The sequence below is a fragment of the Schistocerca cancellata genome, chromosome 9, assembly GCF_023864275.1.
Source record: "Schistocerca cancellata isolate TAMUIC-IGC-003103 chromosome 9, iqSchCanc2.1, whole genome shotgun sequence".
Lineage (NCBI taxonomy): Eukaryota > Metazoa > Arthropoda > Insecta > Orthoptera > Acrididae > Schistocerca > Schistocerca cancellata.
In genome coordinates, this window is record NC_064634.1 from 438,314,010 (window position 1) to 438,336,868 (window position 22,859).

A 22,859-nucleotide genomic window follows, 5' to 3' on the forward strand; every position below is an offset into this window, starting at 1 on the left:
CCTTAAGTTCTGGAAGCATATCAAAATCGGATGGAGCAAAGTTGGTACTGTTGAAACTAACTCTTTAATTAATTTTTTTATTAAACACTGACCTATAGAATTTTCTCTGACAAAGACAACTCAAAATTAACCTATTCATTTATTACTCACAATATACAAGCCCAACGCAATCTGAATGCTATACATTGTCAACATGACTTCCAATAATTAACACAAAAGGATAGCCCGGAATTTCAAGAAATTCTAACGATAATACAATTCCAAAAATTATGACATTAAAGAAATATGAAACTACCTCCAACTCTGTTTATTGCTGAAACTCATTTCAATTACCAATCCCGATAGTGGAAACCCCATTCTCTTTCATAAGTCACTTACTGCGCAGAGAATGTTCATAACACGAACTACAACAATTACAGCATGTAGCAACAACAGCAGCTACATAAAAGGATTCTCACTACTACAGACTCTAACTATTAGGAGGCATATGGTTAGCAAAAGAAAGGTTTTGTTGAAGAGCAAACAATGTATTTAGAAAATTTCACCTTTCATGTCACATCCAGTTACCCAACTTGTACAGTAGTCAATAATTCCACTACCCAAACATTATCAAACATGCAGCCATTAACATACCTTTCCTTGCATATTATCTTGTAAGTAATTTCATCTCACTTTACCGGGCGCTGATAACCACGCAGTTGAGCGCCCCACAATCCAAAACATCATCATCACATCTCACTTTACATTGCGCGTCCTACCAACACAGAGCCCCCATTAAGAAAAATATGTCCATACACTTCTCTATCCACTCGCTAACGGCTACTCCGTCCAACCACAGAATCTCTTGCCGAGGGTGCAGAGCGCTGTCAGCGATATTAACACAATCTATAGCGCTGTCAACAAACAAACAAACTACTTACACTGTACGGAGGATGGTCGGATGGCTGCAAATGTCGCAGCCCTCGAGTGTGATTTGCAATTGTCATGCTGAAGATGAAGGTGCTCCATGTGTGGACTAACTCTTCGAATTCGAAACTTGATTACACCACTCTGGTGCTCACGCACCGACATAGTTGCGTTACGTAGGCCATGCTAAACGCTGCAATTCGGAGCCCTCTCGCAACAGGCGGCTGCACATATCGAGACGCGAACAAATAAGGATGTCGAATGTCAATACCGTCTGTTTTATTAGTGCTTTTTTCAGCACGCCATCGTACCAAACAATCAATACGGGACGGTAGGAAATGTTACGCTGATCGCTACACGTCGCAGCTGCCAAGTAACGGGAGATATTTCATAAACATCTTAGAAAATAATCAGCCATCACTTCGCTCTTGAAGACAGAATCATGTATAAATGCATTTTTCCACGATTAATTCCGTCGTGAGGACTGACTTCTTTCCACTATTTCTGCGTAGATTCTTCTAGCGATTATTTCGGAATACTTGATGGTTTTAAATTATGAAAATGTTCACTTTAACCCTTCTTCTTTGAAAAATATATAGCGTACGGGAAGAACTGGAATATATCCCTGTTGAACACACGTGTGCATAGATCTGCTCATTACAGTTACTTTCACGATGCTGCCCAGGAAGAACTAAAATAACAGTGTTCATATATTAAACTTTTTTGACAATACCTCTTCTTGGTTGTTATGCAACGATTTATTAGTCATATAAAACAGAGGCTGAAAACTACTGTCGTGTGTTTCGAAATAATTTAGGCTCTTGGTATCGTATCTGTAATTTCTCAAGCACATTAAGTAGGAGAACTTTAGTAGAAGTACGTAGACATTGTGTATTGCGGTCAGTATCAGAAACTACGTAACTGTGAGTAAATACACTGAAGAGCCAAAGCAACTGGTATATGTGCCTAATATCTGGACGTGTGGGCCGGACGCCGTGGTCTAGCGGTTCTAGGCGCGCAGTCGGGAAACGCGCGACTGCTACGGTCGCAGGTTCGAATCCTGAATCGGGCATGGATGTGTGTGATGTCCTTAGGTTAGTTAGGTTTCAGTAGTTCTAAGTTCTAGGGGACTGATGACCACAGCTGTTAAGTCCCATAGTGCTCAGAGCCATTTGAACCATTTTTTTGGACGTGTGGGGTGTCGCATTGTTCCGCTGGAACTTACAAGTCCGTCGAAATGTACAATGTACACGAACGGATGAAGGTGATCACGCAGGATGCTTACATACAGATCACTTGTTGAGTCGTGTCTAGACGTATCAGGGGTCACATATCACTCCAACCGCACACGCCTCACACCATCAGAGATCCTCAACCAGCTTGAACAGTCCCCTGTTGACATGCAGGGTCAATGGGGTCATGAGGTTGTCACCATACCCATACACGTCCATCCGCTCGATAGAATTTGAAACGAAACTCGTCCGACCAGGCAACATGTTTCCTGTCATCAACAGTCCGATGTCGGTGTTGCCGGACCCAGGCGAGGCGTAAAGCTTTGTGTCGTGCAGTTATCAAGAGTGCACGAGTGGGTCTTCGGGTCTGAATGCTCTTACGATGACGTTTCGTTGAATGATTCGACGCTGACACTTATTGATGGCCCAGCACTGAAATCTGCCACAATTTGCGGAAGGGTTGCCGGCCGGGGTGGCCGAGCGGTTCTAGGCGTTACAGTCTGGAACCGTAAGACCGCTACGGTCGCAGGTTCGAATCCTGCCTCGGGCATGGATGTGTGTGATGTCCTTAGGTTAGTTAGGTTTAAGTAGTTCTAAGTTCAAGGGGACAGATGACCTTAGAAATTAAGTCCCATAGTGCTCAGAGCCATTTGAACCATTTTTTTGCGGAAGGGTTGCACTTCTGTCACGTTGAAGGATGGCCTTCAGTTGTCCTTGGTCCCGTTCTTGCAGGGTATTTTTCCGACCGCAGCTATATCTGAGATTTGATGTTTTACCGGATTCTTGATAATCACGACATACTCGTTAAATGGTCGTACGGGAAAATCCCAACTTCATCGCTACCTAGGAGATACTGTGCCCCATCGTTCGTGCGCCGACTATAACACCACGTTCAATTTCACTTAAATTTTGATAACTTGCCATTGTGTGTGTTTTTTAATTGTGCCTGTCTACAACTTAGCTCGTTATCTTTACGATGAGTAGCAACCTATCTTTTCCTACATTGTTGCTGTTAAATAGATGGTGTACCCAATTTACCATTTTTAATTATGATCGCCACTGCATAGTATATGAGGCGGGTAATTTGTACCACTGCTAGTGAATCCCTTAGCTGTAGCTCGCATGAAAGAAGTGACGGAGAACTGTAGCCTGTACACCTTTGCATGTACAAGCTGCTGTATCACCCGGACGACACGGAACACGGCCATAGGTAGAGGAGCGCCGGGCAGCTTGCGTTGCAGGCGGAAACTGAGTTGAGGCTATTGCCCATGTGAGTGCACCAGATGGTAATTGCTATTTTATACATTCACCTGATGTCATACAAATACGCTACCATGTCAAAGGTCACTGCAATGTAATACGGAAGTGAACATTGGATATAACGAGAGGTGAATTCGGATAAATAGGGGAGGAACATTGCGTTGTCTGCGGAAAAGCAGTAACAGCAGAGTGGATCAGCAAATATAACTCAGTGACTTCGAACGTGTACTAATCGCTGGATGTCACCCGAGTAACATATCCATCAGAGACAGTTCAACGTCGACTTCACTGCAGGATCCAGTGTCCTAATCACTAGCGCGTCTGAGGAAGAATGGGGTACCATTTCTTCACAGATATCCATATGCCTTACTGAATGTATCGTCAGCAGAGTTCAAGTCGTCATAAAAGGAAGGGTGGAACCGACTTATATCAACTAATAAGTGAACTATTAATTTTACTGCATTTTTAGTCCATTACTGCAGCTTCAAACAGATGTAAATGTGAGCGATTGTGATTATTACTGCAATTATGGGTGGCACTTATTGGAAGCTGCAGTAATAACTGGAAACATGAGCGTGCACCCCCCTACAGGAAGCTTCTTACAAACTGCCAAGTAGGAAATGGTGATAACGTTCCCGAGTTTCAGGTGTTAGAAGTCGTGAAAGTTGGCATTTCAAGCCGTTGACTTACTGTTTTCTGGATTTGTGTAGTTATGTGATGGTGGTAAGTCGATATTTGATGGTGTACTATTAGTTGATAATTGGACTTTATATGATTGCTGTAAAAGAGGTTGCTACAGGAGCAGCAGTCAGTAATAAGTGGTAGTTTTAGTGTGTGACAGGCCTACTGCGGTGCTTATTAAAATTGCACATATAGTTAACGATAATTATGATTGTGTGGGGAAGGTACTGGATGTTTAGTAGTTGAAAGTCTGAGTAAGTGTCCTGCCTGTTCTCTGTAGGTCCATGAGTAGACACTGATGATTGTGGTGATAAGCAGTGTGTACTAAAAGTCAGAGTAGTAACTGACAACTTGATTTCATTTCTTATCTGTAGCGGACATTCCCACGAACGTGAGATTTGGTGATGGTGGTGGTGGTGGTGGTGATGATGATGATGATGATGATGATGATTAACATCGTGTGTTGGAAGTAGGACTAGTAGTTGACAGAGATTATCAGCTACCTGTTTTTTACGATATACGATGGTACTGATGGGCAGTATATACTGGAGATTATGACTGAGTAACCTACCTGTAGCAGAGAAGCCTACATATTCTGAAGCAGATGGTGAAAATTTTACTGCATGTCCTACATGGCATCAGAGCTTCAGACATACGCACGTGTACGCGATGGTGACAGTAACTGTAAGCATGGGCAGTACATATTGGATGTGGCAGTAGTTGTTCACAGTTTCAGTAAGTGTGCCACGTGTTTACTACAGACGCCACGTGAGGGCGTTAATGATGGATAGGGAGGGCACTAGGTCCTGGACGGCACGGCAGAAACATAACTTGAGTGTGTGTCCTACCTGTAGCGGAGCTTCCTGCAGATGCGCGAGTAGGCGATGGTGACGGTGATGATGGGCAGCAGGTACTGGAAAACGAGCGAGAAAGCAGAGTAGTAGGCGCGGCCGTGCGCCACGGGCCACTTCTCGACGCAGTAGGAGACGTACTGGAGGCCCGGCAGGTTGAGCTCGTGCTGGTCCAGCGAGCGCCACACGAACATGGGCGACGCCAGCACCAGCGACAGCAGCCAGATGAGGGACAGGATGGCCGCCGCGCCCACCTTCTTGAGGCTCTCGCGCGTCGGGTACACGATCACGTGGTAGCGGTCCAGGGCGATCGCCGTGATGCTCATCGTCGACACGAAGATGCTCGTCGCCTGCGGTCAGACATGGAGAACCGGATTACCACCGACGCTACAGCTATAACTACTAGTAATGCTACTACCTCCATTACCTGAAGAAAGATTATGGTTCAAATGGCGCTAAGCACTATGGGACTGAACATCTGAGGTCATCAGTCCCCTAGACTTTGAACTACTTAAACCTAACTAACCTAAGGACATCACACACATCCATGCGACCATAGCAGCAGCGTGGTTCTGAACTGAAGCGCCTGGAACCGCTTGGCCACAGTGGCCGGCTAAGAAAGGTTATCTGCAAAGTCCGAAAAGTCAGTTAAAGTCAAGTCTTGTAAAGTGTACCATAAAAGTAACTCTGGCCACTAATGCGTTAATTAGTATCAAGGTTACAGAATGAGATTTTCACTCTGCAGCGGAGTGTGCGCTGATATGAAACTTCCTCTCAGATTAAAACTGTGTGCCGGACCGAGACTCGAACTCGGATAGTGGCAGAAGTAAAGCTGTGAGGACGGGGCGTGAGTCGTGCTTGGGTAGCTCAGATGGTAGAGCACTTGCCCGCCAAAGGCAAAGGTCCCGAGTTCGAGTCTCGATCCGGCACACAGTTTTAATCTGCTAGGAAGTTTCATATCAGCGCACACTCCGCTGCAGAGTGAAAATCTCATTCTGTAACCTTGATACTAATTAACGCATTAGTGGCCAGCGTTACATTTATGGTACACTTTACAAGACTTGACCTTAACTGACTTTTCGGTAACAATCAGCTACAAAATCGTCATTTCGAGCAGTTGTTCCATACGTTGGCACTCTTGTTACAACGACGTAAGGAAAGCCCTGCAGGCGGCAGTATACTACAGAAATGCCAAAGGCGCCTATAATGCCAGTTAATAATGGCTGCACCACTTGAGACATGCATCAAGGAAGAACAGCGTTCTGCCGTACTTTTTGGGCAGTGAGGGTACGAAACCTATTGAAATCAATCTGCAAATTTAGGGTCAGTATGGTCATGCATGTCCAACACAGCAGAAAATGTATGAGTGGATTAGAAAATTAGGAAATGTCGTGACTTCTACGACACACACTCAGCGAACGGGTCAGGCACACCGCATTGTCACAGAGTCTACTGCAGCAGTTGAAGCCATTGTGCTGGAAGATAACTGCGTGTTGGTGGATGAAAAAGCCGTAGACCTGAACGTTAGCCATGGCTCAGCACATCCATCATTCATGAGCTGCTTAAGGTTCGCAAAATGTCTGCAAGAAAGGGCCACGCAGCTCACTCCACAACTGAAAGAGCCATGCATTGTCATATACACTCCTGGAAATGGAAAAAAGAACACATTGACACCGGTGTGTCAGACCCACCATACTTGCTCCGGACACTGGGAGAGGGCTGTACAAGCAATGATCACACGCACGGCACAGCGGACACACCAGGAACCGCGGTGTTGGCCGTCGAATGGCGCTAGCTGCGTAGCATTTGTGCACCGCCGCCGTCAGTGTCAGCCAGTTTGCCGTGGCATACGGAGCTCCATCGCAGTCTTTAACACTGGTAGCATGCCGCGACAGCGTGGACGTGAACCGTATGTGCAGTTGACGGACTTTGAGCGAGGGCGTATAGTGGGCATGCGGGAGGCCGGGTGGACGTACCGCCGAATTGCTCAACACGTGGGGCGTGAGGTCTCCACAGTACATCGATGTTGTCGCCAGTGGTCGGCGGAAGGTGCACGTGCCCGTCGACCTGGGACCGGACCGCAGCGACGCACGGATGCACGCCAAGACCGTAGGATCCTACGCAGTGCCGTAGGGGACCGCACCGCCACTTCCTAGCAAATTAGGGACACTGTTGCTCCTGGGGTATCGGCGAGGACCATTCGCAACCGTCTCCATGAAGCTGGGCTACGGTCCCGCACACCGTTAGGCCGTCTTCCGCTCACGCCCCAATATCGTGCATCCCGCCTCCAGTGGTGTCGCGACAGGCGTGAATGGAGGGACGAATGGAGACGTGTCGTCTTCAGCGATGAGAGTCGCTTCTGCCTTGGTGCCAATGATGGTCGTATGCGTGTTTGGCGCCGTGCAGGTGAGCGCCACAACCAGGACTGCATACGACCGAGGCACACAGGGCCAACACCCGGCATCATGGTGTGGGGAGCGATCTCCTACACTGGCCGTACACCACTGGTGATCGTCGAGGGGACACTGAATAGTGCACGGTACATCCAAACCGTCATCGAACCCATCGTTCTACCATTCCTAGACCGGCAAGGGAACTTGCTGTTCCAGCAGGACAATGCACGTCCGCATGTATCCCGTGCCACCCAACGTGCTCTAGAAGGTGTAAGTCAACTACCCTGGCCAGCAAGATCTCCGGATCTGTCCCCCATTGAGCATGTTTGGGACTGGATGAAGCGTCGTCTCACACGGTCTGCACGTCCAGCACGAACGCTGGTCCAACTGAGGCGCCAGGTGGAAATGGCACGGCAAGCCGTTCCACAGTACTACATTCAGCATCTCTATGATCGTCTCCATGGGAGAATAGCAGCCTGCATTGCTGCGAAAGGTGGATATACACTGTACTAGTGCCGACATTGTGCATGCTCTGTTGCCTGTGTCTATGTGCCTGTGGTTCTGTCAGTGTGATCATGTGATGTATCTGACCCCAGGAATGTGTCAATAAAGTTTCCCCTTCCTGGGACAATGAATTCACGGTGTTCTTATTTCAATTTCCAGGAGTGTATGAAGAACTTTTATGGCGCTTTGAAACACGAGCTCATGGCTTCTTCGCGAAAATTACCACACGAGATGAAACCTGCAACTAACCCGAAACACAGATAGCAGGCCCGGAATGACGCCATTCTTGATCACTAAAACCCAAAACATTCCGGTCGCAGCCGTCTGCAGGGAATGTTTTGCTGACTCTGTTTTGGAATAAACGAGGCGTTGTCTTGGAACACTACATGACTTGTGGATGATGATGTTGATGATGATGATGATGACCATGATGATTATTATGATGCTTGGTTTATGGGGCACTCAACTGCGCGGTCGTCAGCGCCCAAAGTCCCAGTTTTTACATAGTCAATTTTCTTTTCACAATCCAACTAGTCATTCTCATAAATGATGATGATGATGATGGAGGTGGTGGTGCTGGAATGATGAGAACAACACAAACACTCAGTCCCCTGGCAGAGAGAGTCCCCAACGCGGCTGGGAATCGAACCCTGTGACCCAGAGGCAGCAATGCTAGCCCCTAGACCACTAGCTGCGGTCATGTCTCGGGGAAACATCATCACCAGTGTGTGATTCCCCAGCAGAAGGAGGTTCTCGCTCATTGGTCTGAAGATGATCACCGTAGTGGTCGAAAGCGGTCGCCGTAATAAGTAAATTGTGATCGCGACTGTTTTTGATAGTAAATATTCAAAATTGTTAAAAAGATCAGAGTCAGACTGCAATAAGATCGAAGCGATGTGGACATCTGTCTACAGATGTCATTTTGCTACACGGCAAAGCTTGACCTCAAACTGCCCGTGTAACACTTGCAACCAACGATGACCAGCGCTTTGACATTCTGCCACATGGGCCGTACTCATCGAACCTCGCACCGAGTGATTACCGCATGTTTTAACCACTCAGATAAGCGATGGGAGGGAGGAATTTTCGTTCCTATGAAGAGGTGCAGCAGGCGGTCGACGAGTGGCGACAAACACAAGCAAAAGAAGCTTTCTTTTTCGGAGACATCTGTGCACATTCTACGTTCTGGAAGAAGTATGTTGAGCGACAGGAGGAATGTTTCGAAAAATTATTCAATTGTGTTCCACTTTCGTTCAATAAAAGGAATTAAAAAGAGTTTAAGGTTTTCCTTTGACTCCCACTCGTATAATCATGTTATGCCTATTTAACGATTGCTGAACATCTGTTCTTTCAGCCGCCTGTAAGTAGTCGTGAGAACAGTCCCCTACAGGGAACAATTGGCTGTTGAACTTAAACATCTTTTGTGCAGCCAGAATCTCAGCACACCATGGATTTATGGTAAATATAACAATTGAAATATTGTATCTTTGAGGTTCGAAACATTTAAATTTTTCCTTCATAAACCAACAATCACATGTCATTTATTGAAATTTATGCAACATCATTTTTAGTACATGGACACATACATTTTCGTTGTTCAAAAATGGCTCAAATGGCTCTGAGCACTATGGGACTTAACTTCTAAGATCATCAGTCCCCTAGAACTTAGAACTACTTAAACCTAACTAACCTAAGGACATCACACACATCCATGCCCGAGGCAGGATTCGAACCTGCGACCGAGCTGTCACGCGGTTCCAGACAGTAGCTCCCAGAATCGCTCGGCCACTCCACGCAGCAATTTTCATTGTTAACTGAAAGTTATGCTAAGTATTAATGAGAAGTCTTAAACTATTTACACCTTCATTTTGACAACTTTATTTACCAATCTCAGTTAGTTAGTTTTTAGAAAGCAAGATTTAAAAGGCACTGGGACTGAAAGAGAAAATCGCATCCATCAAAATTGCTCCCTTTGAAGAAAGAAGGAAATAGATATGGGTGGAAGTAATACCATTCATTCCGTCATACAGAAGTAAAACCATTTCTGTGTAAATGGCATGACAACTCTCGATTCTGATGAATACAACATGTACACTTGACAGAAAAAAATGTGGGTCACTGCCGAATACAACCAACATAACGTAGCTGTGTTGCAGGTCGTCTAAACACCAAAAGCCCGTGTGGTATAGTCATTTGACTACGCACAATGGGTACCGCAAGAGACTACTAAGAGACCAAAGGTCTTTATGGCAGTCAGTCTAAGTGTCAACTAATATCGTCATACAAAACGTATTAGAAAACACGTTCTTAGCGATGAGACACCCCATAACACTCATAATCTAACCTTAATTAGAACAAGTGACATTCCAAAAGTTCTGAGAAAACGAATTATTTTACATATATCGTACAGTAATCCTTAGTCAAAATTAAATACTTGAGACAATATATGGAGTTACAAAGCTGTACGACAATTTGAAAAAAGTTTTTCGCTCTGTAAAAGGTTTTCCATCCACATGCTGAAGGTCGCTCAACGGCGAGTGGCTCGGGAAACTGGATATTGGACGAACCAGCAGAAAAACGCGATTAACGGCAACAAGCACTCTAAGGAAATCTCAACATTAACAGCGAATCACCAGTAATATCATTGTTCTCGTAACACATCAACAGCTACGTGTACGCATATTTGAACTTCAAATGACATGACCAACGTCGTCGTTCTGGTCCTGGATTCAAACCCAGCACCTATAGCCATTGCTAACTAAGCTAAGCTTTGTTTGTGCCTTATTGAGACTCGATCACTAGGCATAAAGAGACGTGAAGTATAGACGTTTGCACCAGTACAGTTATCAATTCAGATCCTGAAAATAAATGACGAAAATGTTTCTACTGAACTGGGAATCCTGTCATAACAGTTACCGTCCAAGGAACTACCCCCAACGACGTTTAATATGGTGTCATTCACAAGGAACAAGGCATGCTCATGCTTAAAATTGAAATACCGTTATATAAAGCTTGTGACAGGGATGCGAACCCAGGACCTAATCGGATTGTTAACGAAGTACAGTCATGCTCAAAAGTATCCGAACTACCTGGATTGCACTTCGCCTGATTCCCATGCAACCCACATAACGCAGCTGTCTAGCAGGTCCTCTAATCGCTCCTTGATACAGTCGTTTGACTATTGAAAATGGTTCCAACAAGTCACCACTAGAAAACACTGCTCTGTATCGCAATACCTGTCCGCCGCTCGTGGTCTCGCGGTAGCGTTCTCGCTTCCCGAGCACGGGGTCCCGGGTTCGATTCCCGGCGGGGTCAGGGATTTTCACCTGCCTCGAGATGACTGGGTGTTTGTGTTGTCCTCATCATTTCATCATCATCCCGGAAAGTGGCGAAATTGGACTGAGCAAAGATTGGGTAATTGTACGGGCGCTGATAACCACGCAGTTGAGCGCCCCACAAACCAAACATCATCATCATCATCGCATTAACTCAAGATGTAAAGTAATAACACGATACTACAAATATCAGGGAACAGCTCATCACAGACAAGACTGTCCTTAAGGCTTGTAAGCTTGCATTTATTGCTACAACTGACATACCTGAAATGTTAGCACTCTCATTATTACGTCAGATAGGTAATGCACGTAGTAAGTTCGTCGTATTCATGATTTCCTCTTCAAAGTAACATACCATACTTGTTATTTAACACAAAATGTCATTAAAAATTTACGATATTCAAGAGCAGCTAGTTGAGGATATGTATGAACTTCAAATGACGCGACGAATCGACTCGTTCTGCATATGGATTCAAACCCAGGTCATGCAAAAAAACATTTCGTGACTGACGGAAATTAACAGTCATTCCTGACTAGGCATAAAGAGTGTGGTATAATTCGATTTTAGACAGTATCAGTTAACTAATATCAACTTTAAATTACATAACGTAAACATTTTTATAGGTCGCGAATTCCTACCCAGCGTCTATTGTCCCTGTTAACGAACTACCGAGAGATGTTAAATACTGCTTCTTCACAAGTAACTTACTTGAAATGCAGTGAGGTAAAGCTTTGTGTTGGGCAGGGATTCGAACCCATAACCTAATCGGATTGTTATCGAAGCACAATCAACTTTGGCATATCGGATTTTCTCGGCAGTAGCTAGATGTATTAACTGAAATGACGAGACGAAACATTGATTTTTTCCTTCCCAGTACTCCAACCCGGCACATATCGCTGTTATACTCTAGAGAGAAGGAACGTTAAGTATGGGTTTGTTACACCAGCAGCGATATGTGAGCATGTTTGAACTAGAAAAAATATGACAAAGAATTCAGTGCTGACTAGGAATCGAACCCCACACATTTCGTTGTTGACTACACACAAACAGACGACACTTACCGAATTTTTCTTCACCAGCAGCTCGGAATAAACTCCTTGAACTTACAGTTATCTCGCCAATAGTTCTGCGTCTCACTGGGAGTCAAAAACGTCAGATATCGTTAGTGTTGACAACGAATGAAAATGCATTAAAAATAAAAATTATTATCCACCAGCAGATAGGTGTTCTCATGCTATAGCTTGATAATACATACTGAAAAGTTTAGTGCTTGGCCAGGATTCCAACCCATTCATGCGCAATATGTGGAGATGTTGAGGAATCTGCAGTTTTGAACAAACAACAAGTTGTAGTCGAGCTGTATTGTCACGAAGGGATGAAATTCCGCGTTAAGGGCGGTCTGAGTTGCATTCCCAGTTCAGAACCAATTTTATCGACATACAGAAGCTCAAATAAAAGACGGAATAAGTGACCAGTGACCATACTCAGGGTTTGTTTCGTCACTAGAAATAAATAACTAGTATAAGAAAGGTTACTGGTGATAGAGCTTCTACATGCCGCCACTCTAGTTTATTGTGGTTCCACCTAACGTCTACTTGGTAGAGAAGAAATATCATGTTTAATGTGATTTTCAGACCACAATGTCATTACACCTTCTTCACTTGATGTAGCCAGAAGAGAATAGAATCTGCCTCTCCCTATTAAAGAAAAAAAATAAGTAATTCGGCGGATTTTGGAATCGAACAGAGACAAGCATCATATGAAACTATCATCAGTACAACAGAGCACCAAACCCTCTTCGCTACGACTCATTTCTGTACCAGAGCACCGTTGCGGCACACAAGATGTGAATTCTGACACACAGGCTCCCTGTAGTGGTTTTCAGGATGTTCAGTACATTCATTTACTTGGTTGACTGAATCGCCATGAACTAGCTGCCTTGGCTACCCAGTGCATACAATCGACTCCATTTTGTAATCACCGAAATAAAATAACGTAACTGCCACCTACACAGAACTGCCAACAGTGTAGGATGCATAAATTTAAATAGGAAGTGTTCCTTTCCATTTGAGCTACTCTATTGCGCTATCTATTTGTTGAAACCATCGTGCAGTGCAAAATAAATGCTGTAACTGTCTGTCTCTCAGAAGTCTACATCCGGCCATATGCATTATCTCACAGCACTGTGGAATGCCGAAGTTCTGGAGGAACTGTTGTTCACTTCCAGAAGTGCTGTAGTTACGTGACAGCTAGTAGCTTAACGGTAAGCGTCGCGCACTGTTGATAAGATGTCGCGTGTTTTATTACATTCGCTACTACATTTTTTTAAACGCAGTTCTGCTGTCTGCTGAAGTTATCAATTTAATGGAACTTTGAACATAATTCTCTTCACTTCTCAACTCAAAATAGTCGCATGTGGAAAAAAGGCTAACTTCTGTGTCATTTTGTTCTTTTCGGGTTCAATAGACGGCCAGGCAGCAGATGCGTCTCGAAGCTTTTGTATTATGTATGGGGAGAGCGCATCGTGCCAAAATAGTCCGAAAAGTATTTTCTGCATTATCTGTCGTCTGGTAGTGGCATTTTATTCTTATTCAAACCTTGTTTGACAGCTTTAACTTAGAACAAGTTTTCTACATGCATGTAATCAATAAACAGCATAAGCGTTGTCAGACTGTTATAGATATCATCAGAGAATTCGCATATATCGTTGATGATTAATTTCTCTCTCATCTTTAGTATTGTTTTAACAACACTAAAAGAAACCTTACAAAAACTGTGCACTGTATTATAAGAAACGAAATAAAATTACCCACGATTACCTTACGACGAAAGTCTATTTTAACAAAACTGAGTATCTGTACACAAGCCTGCCTCTATCTGCACGAATTAGTAAAATACTACTCACTTAGATTTCGATTGGGTCTGTGTTTAAATTTTATGCTGTGTCATACTCAACAGGTACGCAAACGTGGCATTTCATAAATAAAGTTACGTATACCTAGAAACCCAAAATTTGCTTGTCAGCAGCGGAAAGAGGCGTTACCTGTTGTGCAGCATTGTAAGTTTTTCACCATTGCACTATGAGCTGAAAGTATTTTCTTACGATTTGCTTATCTATGTTTGATCTGACTGCTTGCAGCTTTTACACAGAAGGGATAAAAACGTTACACTCTGTGAGACTGGAAGCGCGAACCATAACAGTCGCGTTGCTACAGGTCAGCACGTCAACACAGAGCTAGCGGATAGATACGGTTTGCGCATTCCTGTTACAAGGCCAATAGTGGCTAGAACTCGTAAATCGCTAACTACAGGACGAGAATAGTTGCGATTTCCACGTTCAATGACTTTGCTGGGCTGAAAACTGTAAATTTACAATCTTCTGTTACACCTCAAGCGATAACAACTCAGGTTATTCAATGGAAATGACACGAGAAACCAAGTGAACTTTGAGGCTTAATTCCATGCACACCAGGAAGTAATTCGTCGATCACAGAGTTCCCAAACATACCTTGCGTTGTTGCGAAATCTCAGTTACATTACCAGCAGGAAGAAGACGAACCGATGTGATCCTACAGCCGGCTGGGAAGTGACCATAGGTGGCGCCTCAAAGACGCGGCTGCTACGGCCTGGAATATGTACTGCGTCTGATTCGCATTTCTGTAACTAGGTTTAGGGACTGGAGCTTAGTTACTAATAATACTCAGAACTGACTTCTACTAAGCGTCATAAATCAGTAACTCTCATAGTTGTTTTTATATTTCTTTCGTAACTGTACTCAAAACTAAGAAACTCATTCACGGACGTTTTTGTGCCTCGCCAATAGTCGAGCACAACAAACAAATAAAAATGAAAAGAGAATGTGGGTGTGTGTCTGTGTTTGTGAGAGAGAGAAAGAGAGAGAGAGAGAGAGAGAGAGAGAGAGGGTAAAAAATTGTTGGAAAGAAATTGAATACTGGTATGTAAAGAAATCTTTCATTAAAATGACTCGTTCCACATCATTACGAAATGTCGTATTCATGATCTGTGGAACAAGTATTAATCTAATCTAATCATATCATATTGCTGACTATCCATGAAGAGTCATGAAGTACCGAAATTTTCGCCTATATCAGTAACCAAATCTAAATTTGAAAATAAAACACGATAGTTTTCGTAATCAAGACCCTTTCATCCCTGTTAACTAACCATGAAAGATGTCTGGTATATCTCAATTCAGAAGTAACGAAGTGTGTATGCATTTAAAGATGAAGCGCATGATATGAAGTTCTGCGACGGAGATACGAACCCAAGACGTAATTGGATTGTTAACTAAGTAAAATCAAATGTTACGTATCGGTTTTTCTTGCCAGCTGCCAGGTGTTTGAATCTAAAATAAGGACACAAATGTTTGTTCCTGAGCGACAAACGAACCGCACTCCTATCGTTCTTCTTTATTGCCCACGAATATTGCTTAAGTATCAATTGCTTACTCACCAACAGTAAGATGTGTGCGTGTTTGACCAGAAATTGTTGGCAACATGAACAGACATTAAAAATGAACGTTAATTTTCACTAGCAGGCCTGTGTGCACGTGATAGGGCTTGAAATGAAATTACCAATATTTTTGTACTGGATCAGGATTCGGACCCACATATTTACCTTTGGAGGAGACCTAGAGAAGACTGCAGTCTTGGGAAAAGGAATGAAATGATTGAACTATACTGTTCCGAGAGATTCAGATCCTCGAAAGAGGAGATATGAATTCGAATCTCAGTCCAGCACCACATTTTTCAACGTCTCTAGTTCAATCAAGTACAAGTAAAATAAGAGCCCTGTTCCATTAGATGGCTATCAGTTCATCAAATAAAATAAAATTTTCTAATGTAAGTAAGTTTACTGGTGACAGTATATCTGTTTACCCTGACCTCCACCTATGTCATTTTCCAACGTAAACCGGCTCTGCCCAGTTTGGAATGAAGGAACGTGACGTTTAATGCGGATTCTGGATTATAACAGCTTTCTCCTGAGGTTACCAGAGGTAAAGTAAATCTGTTTGTGCCACTTAAAAGTAAATGCCTGAACTCACGCATTGCACTTGTGATAGTTCGTTCCACCAGACCATTGTGGCCATATTTCCCAGCCCCAGGAGTGTGCTGTAATGGATGATGTGCTTAGCTTACTAAACTAGTCACGGTGGGAAAAAACGCGAGTCTGTTAAATGTTTAAGTAGAAGCAAGTTTCTGACGTGGAGATTATGCTATTCTCATGTCAGCAGGATGTAAAGACTCTTCTAGGCGTCACAACCTCGATTTGAAGCCATTTTGAAATTTTCACTAATTCAGGAAATTTCTTAGCTCGAGAAAATCCACTGTGAAGTGTGAAGTTACCGGATAATTCGATTATCACCGTCATTATTACTATCATTTTCTTCATACTGCTGCTGGAACACATGTGCTTGAAAATCATTAAAGTCGTTTTGGTCATTATAGAAGTAGTTGTCCAAGAACAGGTTGTTTCCCTGTCTACGGAATTCTTTTCATGCTAATATCAAACATCAGAAATTGCTCGTAGATTACATTAAAACTGAAGTAATTGATGAAGATGTCACTTGATAACAAAAACGCAATGTCTTTCTTCATTTACCTGCGCCTAGAAATGGCTGTCGAATACTGCCAAACCAAAAGCAAGGGGATCCTACTGTCTTCCGATATACGTCGCTGTCAGTTCTCCCATATGATTTGGTCGACGTGACCTGTTTAAAGTTGTGCGTGACAGAGAATGTTTTAGAAAATCAATTGTTTTCCTTTGATATAAACAGAAAGATCTTCATTCTGAGCTAACCAAGTTCAAAATTTTCGCAGTATTAGTTCACATTTAATATTCGCTTCTGTAATGTGGAAAAGTATTTCACAGTTGCAAAACCCGAATCCGACCCATTGACCTTACGCTGACCATAAATTCTAGGTCAGAGTGACACCAGTTTAAGTAACCTAATGTAGCGAATACTGTTTGCCAGTGCTCTTTCTCACCGGAAAATGCGATATTAACCCATTGGGCTCCATAAGTACACTGTAACATTAATTTCTGTGTGCAATGCATACGGAATGTTGAATATCGTGGTGCTCTCTCTTCCACTTCTGTATACATTATGCCTGATTTAAACGGGCCCATTATCATTACAGGCCCTGGGGAGAGCAACATCATACTGACAACAGTAATGTGCTTTTACTGACAACCTCACTGTTCGTTTTACCTGGTTTTGTAATCACTTAAATAAAATAACATGATCTTCCAGTGGGTGACATTTCGTCCCCCTTTTCCTTCTGTGAAATTTGTCAGTAAGCTTTTTGCCTTCGAACGAGCGAAATTCGGCAGAGTACGGCTGGTAAACGATTTACAAACCACGATTTAGTGCCGTTAACACGATTTCTTTAAACATTGGCGTAGCTGAATGAATTTAGTTTCTTCTTAAATCGTCTTATGCAGCAACGTTCACAGATATCTCAAATAGGAAAAGCTCTTTATCCAGGTACGAAGGTTGTAAAACAAACTTCCCACAGTTTGTGTCAGGTTGATCTTTTCGTCTGATAGCACTGCGTAAGTATTTTGTGTAAGAGGCATTAAAGTAGTGTTCCTGTAGCTGTGGGAATCATTGGTAGAAAACGAGTTTCACACCAATGGGTACAGTACTGATAAATATTCCAAATTATTATCAACCCAAGTCTGCGTTCATCCACAAACTGAGGCGTATTTGTAATATTGAAGCTAGACTAGGTATCCTTGTCTTCCTTGAGTGGGCACTGGAAGGGTTTACACACACGTATACGATTGTAATCCCAAAGGTAAGGTCTCCTAAGGGACACGCAACTGTCAACGCAGGCATAAACGAGAGACCCTTAATTTTAATGACAAGCAGAAACCACAGTGTTGGCTGCATGGTGGCAAGGTGATACAGAGCAAGACTACGGATACGAAGGTCTCACGTACGATCCCTCACCAGCCCCACGATTTTTATGTGCCGTGCCGGCCGTGGTGGCCAAGCGGTTAAAGGCGCTACAGTCTGGAACCGCGCGACCGTTACGGTCGCACGTTCGAATCCTACCTCGGGCATGGATGTGTGTGATGTCCTTAGGTTAGTTAAGTTTAATTAGTTCTACGTTCTAGGCGACTGATGACCTTAGAAGTTAAGTCGCATAGTGCTTAGAGCCATTTGAACCATTTTATGTGCCGTTTTACACATATTTCCCCTGGGGCAGTGTTTATTGATGTGAAAAATGCCGAGTTGCACTGTGGTGCGACAGCCACGTAAAACTGTAGGTTCTCCTATTAACTGGCTAGGTAAGTCAACTCAAAGGTCGGACGAAAGCAACGGCATGCCACCTCCAACAAGACCGTGCCTATTAAAGCACTGTGGTCTTCAAACCACTCTTGCGACTGATGACTGCTTTACTTTCTATGGGTTCCAAAACTAATGATCTTCGGGTTATTAACATTTTTGTGTTTTCATGCTGTAGCTTTGATACCAGTAAACGTAAGTAACAGGTCGAGCACTATCACTGTTAGAGTTGTCAAGGTGGTAGACGACGATGCTGTCGACCCCAGTTGCAATTTTGGTCATGGCTATGTTTCAGTCGAATACCTCTATAGGCCTTTCTGCGTATTTCAAGATATACTTTTATACACTTGGTACGCTTCCAAATTGATATCTGATAGAGCTGTATTTAGCAACATGAATCAGATATGTTTTCCGTGCAATATATCGGACAACACGTCAGTGCAGCGAATTTCGTTTATGTGTTGCGCACTGTGCAAGAAATATTTGTGTTTTGCTTGCTTGTGTGATAGGTTTCACCCCACGGAATGCGAGGAAGCTCACGAATAGACTGTCAATAACTGGAATTACGCAATAACACACTTAAAAGTTGTATTTTTGCATTATGTATCCCGATGAAAATAACTGTAAACAGTTTATATGCCTACTTGCTTATTATCGCGCTTCTCGATGCTTTCCTCAAACAATTAAAATAAAAATAAAGAGAGAGAGAGACAGAGAGAGGAAACAGAAATGTATTTCAAATATCAGCTCAGTGACGCCATGTTCGTCTCGTGATGTAAAGCAAGGACAATTGATAGATAATATCTCGTTGTACTAGCGATATGTATGGCTACGGGGTTCTTTATTTTCTCTCTGCAAACAACTAGAACAGAATTCAGTAACAAAGTGGTAAGAACACCTACTCAGTGCGCCAATTAAACACTCAGCCATTCTTGGTTATTTTGTCAATCATCTGTAATGCAGTAAACATCCTTGATTATTGGTTTGTAATTACTACCATTGTTATTGTTATTCGTCACCCCACAACAGCTTTCCTATCACTCATTGCCGCCGATGCGCGTAACGAATGGATCAGGATGAATGGAATGTGGGATGTTTCGTCACGGAGAATATATACATTTATCTCGGCGTCTTGTGTCAGGGTAATATGAAAAGCTCAATAAGAAAAGATGACAATAAAACCCAACTATTTCTGTCCACTTAACACCATGACGACGGACAAATTGGCGTCTCACTGTATTTTGGTTATAATTCGTTAGCCTTTTTGCGACCTCATTTTAATACCTCGTGGGAGCAGGCATAATATTTTGCTTTTTGAACACCGAACAATAACACACAAAGATAGTAGATGGAAGGGTAAAAAGAAAAAATCAGACTCATGGGTGTATCCAGTTCATCATAAGAAGACTAAACAAGAGGGAAACATTACGAAATCAATGATTACGCTGGTTAGTATACATTATTTGTATAGATCTGAAGATGAAAAAGTGCAGATCTGCACAGTGCCCGCATCTGCTCTTTAGTTTCTGTCTTAATGGGTATAATTTTTAGTTTCTTCTCTTCTGAATTATCAAATGAATTGATTATTAGGTGGTACAGAATAATTAGGTAACTGTGTTTCTTACAGCTTCCATTCGCACCAACATTTTTCTACATTCTCGTGCAATTCATGAACTTCTACTTGTATGACCACAAGACTGCACATAGATGCAATCGATTTCGAGGTGCAAAGTGTTTATTATCTTACTTTTCGTGAAAGGTTGGCAAAGTTGATTTCCAAAGACTTTTTATTGTACTGAAAATACTTTTGTAACAAGGTAACAAGGTAAGTGTTTTATTCGTATATATTTTGTGGGAAACTGTAATCGTGACGGAAGATCACACACCCGAATGTTTGACACAGCTGGTAGGAGAAAACGCTGCATATTAACCAAACCCCGCGCCTCCTCTCCGTACCCTCCTACGACACGAGCACAGGATTCTCCCTCTATAACGCTAAAGAGCTGTTCCTAGCACAGCTGAGAATTTGCAACATCGTCACAAACATTTGGCAACACTCTGACAGTGCAAGCCGGCCCGAGTGGCCGAGCGGTTAAAGGCGCTACAGTCTGGAACCGCACGACCGCTACGGTCGCAGGTTCGAATCCTGCCTCGGGCATGGATGTGTGTGATGTCCTTAGGTTAGTTAGGTTTAAGTAGTTCTAAGTTCTAGGGGACTTATGACCACAGCAGTTGAGTCCCATAGTGCTCAGAGCCATTTGAATCATTTTTTTTTTTTTGACAGTGCAGTCACTTCCGCGTATAGTACTGAACTGACTCGCTAAATTCACTTGATATTCCCATTCCATTTGAATGACTCGTAGTATATAATCCTCATGTAAACTAAGACACTGAGACAGAAATTTCAATTTTTTGGCTAAAGAAATGCTATTCTTCACATAAGTGACAACTTTTAATATCTTTCACGATGCGTTTTGAGGCTGAGCGGCCAATACCATGACGAGAGCTACGTGCTGGGAGCAGTGTGTCCGTAGCCCCGTGGTACCGCCCGTGTTCCAACGGGTAAGAGAATCGTCAGTTCTAACCGTAGAAGGGGCAGCGCGTGCGAGCTTTTTTTTTGTGTATTACTACAGGGAGCTGCGAATTCCCAGAAAAAATTCTGTAATAAAATCAGAAGAAAACCTTTACACATCAAATCCTCTTGGCAGCTCGACTCAGTAAGTTGTGTTAATGGTCGCAGATCTCGGCTTTCTGACTGCCAAGCTCCATACAATACAAGCGTATCTGAAGAAATTCGAATCGACCGTCAACGATACGAAATTCAATAATGTTCTTCACTTAAGACTCCCATGCCAGGGTGATAAGTATGAAGGAAATAAATTGATTAGCAAATCGCAAGAAAATACTTTCAGCTCAAAGTGAAATGGTGAAAAACTTACAACGCTGCACAACAGGTAACGCCTCTTTCCGCTGCTGACAAGCAAATTTTGGGTTTATGGGAATACGTAACTATTTATGAAATGCCACATTTGCATACCTGTTGAGTATGAACAGCAAAACATTTTAACACAGACCCAATCGAAACCTAAGTGAGTAGTATTTTATTAATTCGTGCAGATAGAGGCACGCTTGTGTACAGATACTCAGTTTTGTTAAAACAGACTTTCGTCGTAAGGTTACCGTGGGTAGTTTCATTTCATTTTTTACAATACAGTGCACAGATTTAGTAATGTTTCTTTTAGTGTTGTTCAAAAATGGTTCAAATGGCTCTGAGCAGTATGGGACTTAACATCTGTGGTCATCGGTCCCCTAGAACTTAGAACTACTTAAACCTAACTAACCTAAGGACATCACACACATCCATGCCCGAGGCAGGATTCGAACCTGCGACCGTAGCAGTCGCACGGTTCCGGACTGAGCGCCTAGAACCGCGAGACCACCGCGGCCGGCTTTTAGTGTTGTTAAAACAATACTAAAAATGAGAGAGAAGTTAATCATGAACGATACATGCGAATTCTCTGATGTTATCTATAACAGTCTGACAATGCACATTCAGTTTATTGATTACATGCATGTAGAAAACTTGTTCTGAGCTAAAGCTGTCAAACAAGGTTTGAAGAAGAATAAAATACCACTACCAGACGACAGCAAATGCAGAAAATACTTTTCTGACTATTTTGGCACGATGCGCTCTCCCCACACATGATACAAAATCTTCGAGACGCATCTGCTGCCTGGCCCTCTATTAAACCTGAAAAGAACAAAATGACACAGAAGTTAGCCTTTTTTCCACATGCGACTATTTTGGGTTGAGAAGTGAAGAGAATTATGTTCAAAATTCCATTAAATTGATAACTTCAGCAGACAGCAGAACTGCGTTTAAAAAAATGTAGTAGCGAATGTAATAAAACACGCGTCAACTTATCAACAGTGCGCGACGCTTGCCGCTAAGCTACTAGCTGTCACGTAACTACAGCACCTTTGGAAGTGAACAGCAGTTCCTCCAGAACTTCGGCATTCCACAGTGCTGTGAGATAATGCATATGGCCGGATCTAGACTTCTGAGAGACAGACAGTTACAGCATTTCTTTTGCACTGCACGATGGTTTCAACAAACAGATAGCGTATAGAGTAGCTCAAATGGAAAGGAACACTTCCTATTTAAATTTCTGCATCCTACACTGTTGGCAGTTCTGTGTAGGTGGCAGTTACGTTATTTTATTTCAGTGATTACAAAATAGAGTCGAATGTATGCACTGGGTAGCCAAGGCAGCTAGTTCATGGCGATTCAGTCAACCAAGTAAATGAATGTACTGAACATCCAGCAGACCAATACAGGGAGCCTGTGTGTCAGAATTCTCATCGCGTGTGCCGCAACGTT

At 43.0% G+C, this 22,859-nt stretch overlaps 1 protein-coding gene and 1 non-coding gene across 2 annotated transcripts in view; one reads left to right on the forward strand and one right to left on the reverse strand.

Moving 5' to 3' along the window:
• LOC126101469 (neuropeptide F receptor-like) overlaps nucleotides 1-22,859 on the reverse strand; it is a gene marked incomplete at its 5' end in the record, with an annotated part of 406,925 nt that overhangs the window by 361,483 nt on the left and 22,583 nt on the right. The window contains one exon of the mRNA XM_049912119.1: nucleotides 4,928-5,280. Within this exon, the coding sequence (XP_049768076.1) occupies nucleotides 4,928-5,280 (353 nt within the window). The remainder of the gene's footprint in view (nucleotides 1-4,927; nucleotides 5,281-22,859) is intronic.
• On the forward strand, nucleotides 20,553-20,636 carry Trnas-gga (transfer RNA serine (anticodon GGA)). The gene is given in 2 exon segments: nucleotides 20,553-20,592; nucleotides 20,602-20,636. It is a non-coding gene; the product is annotated as a tRNA-Ser (tRNA).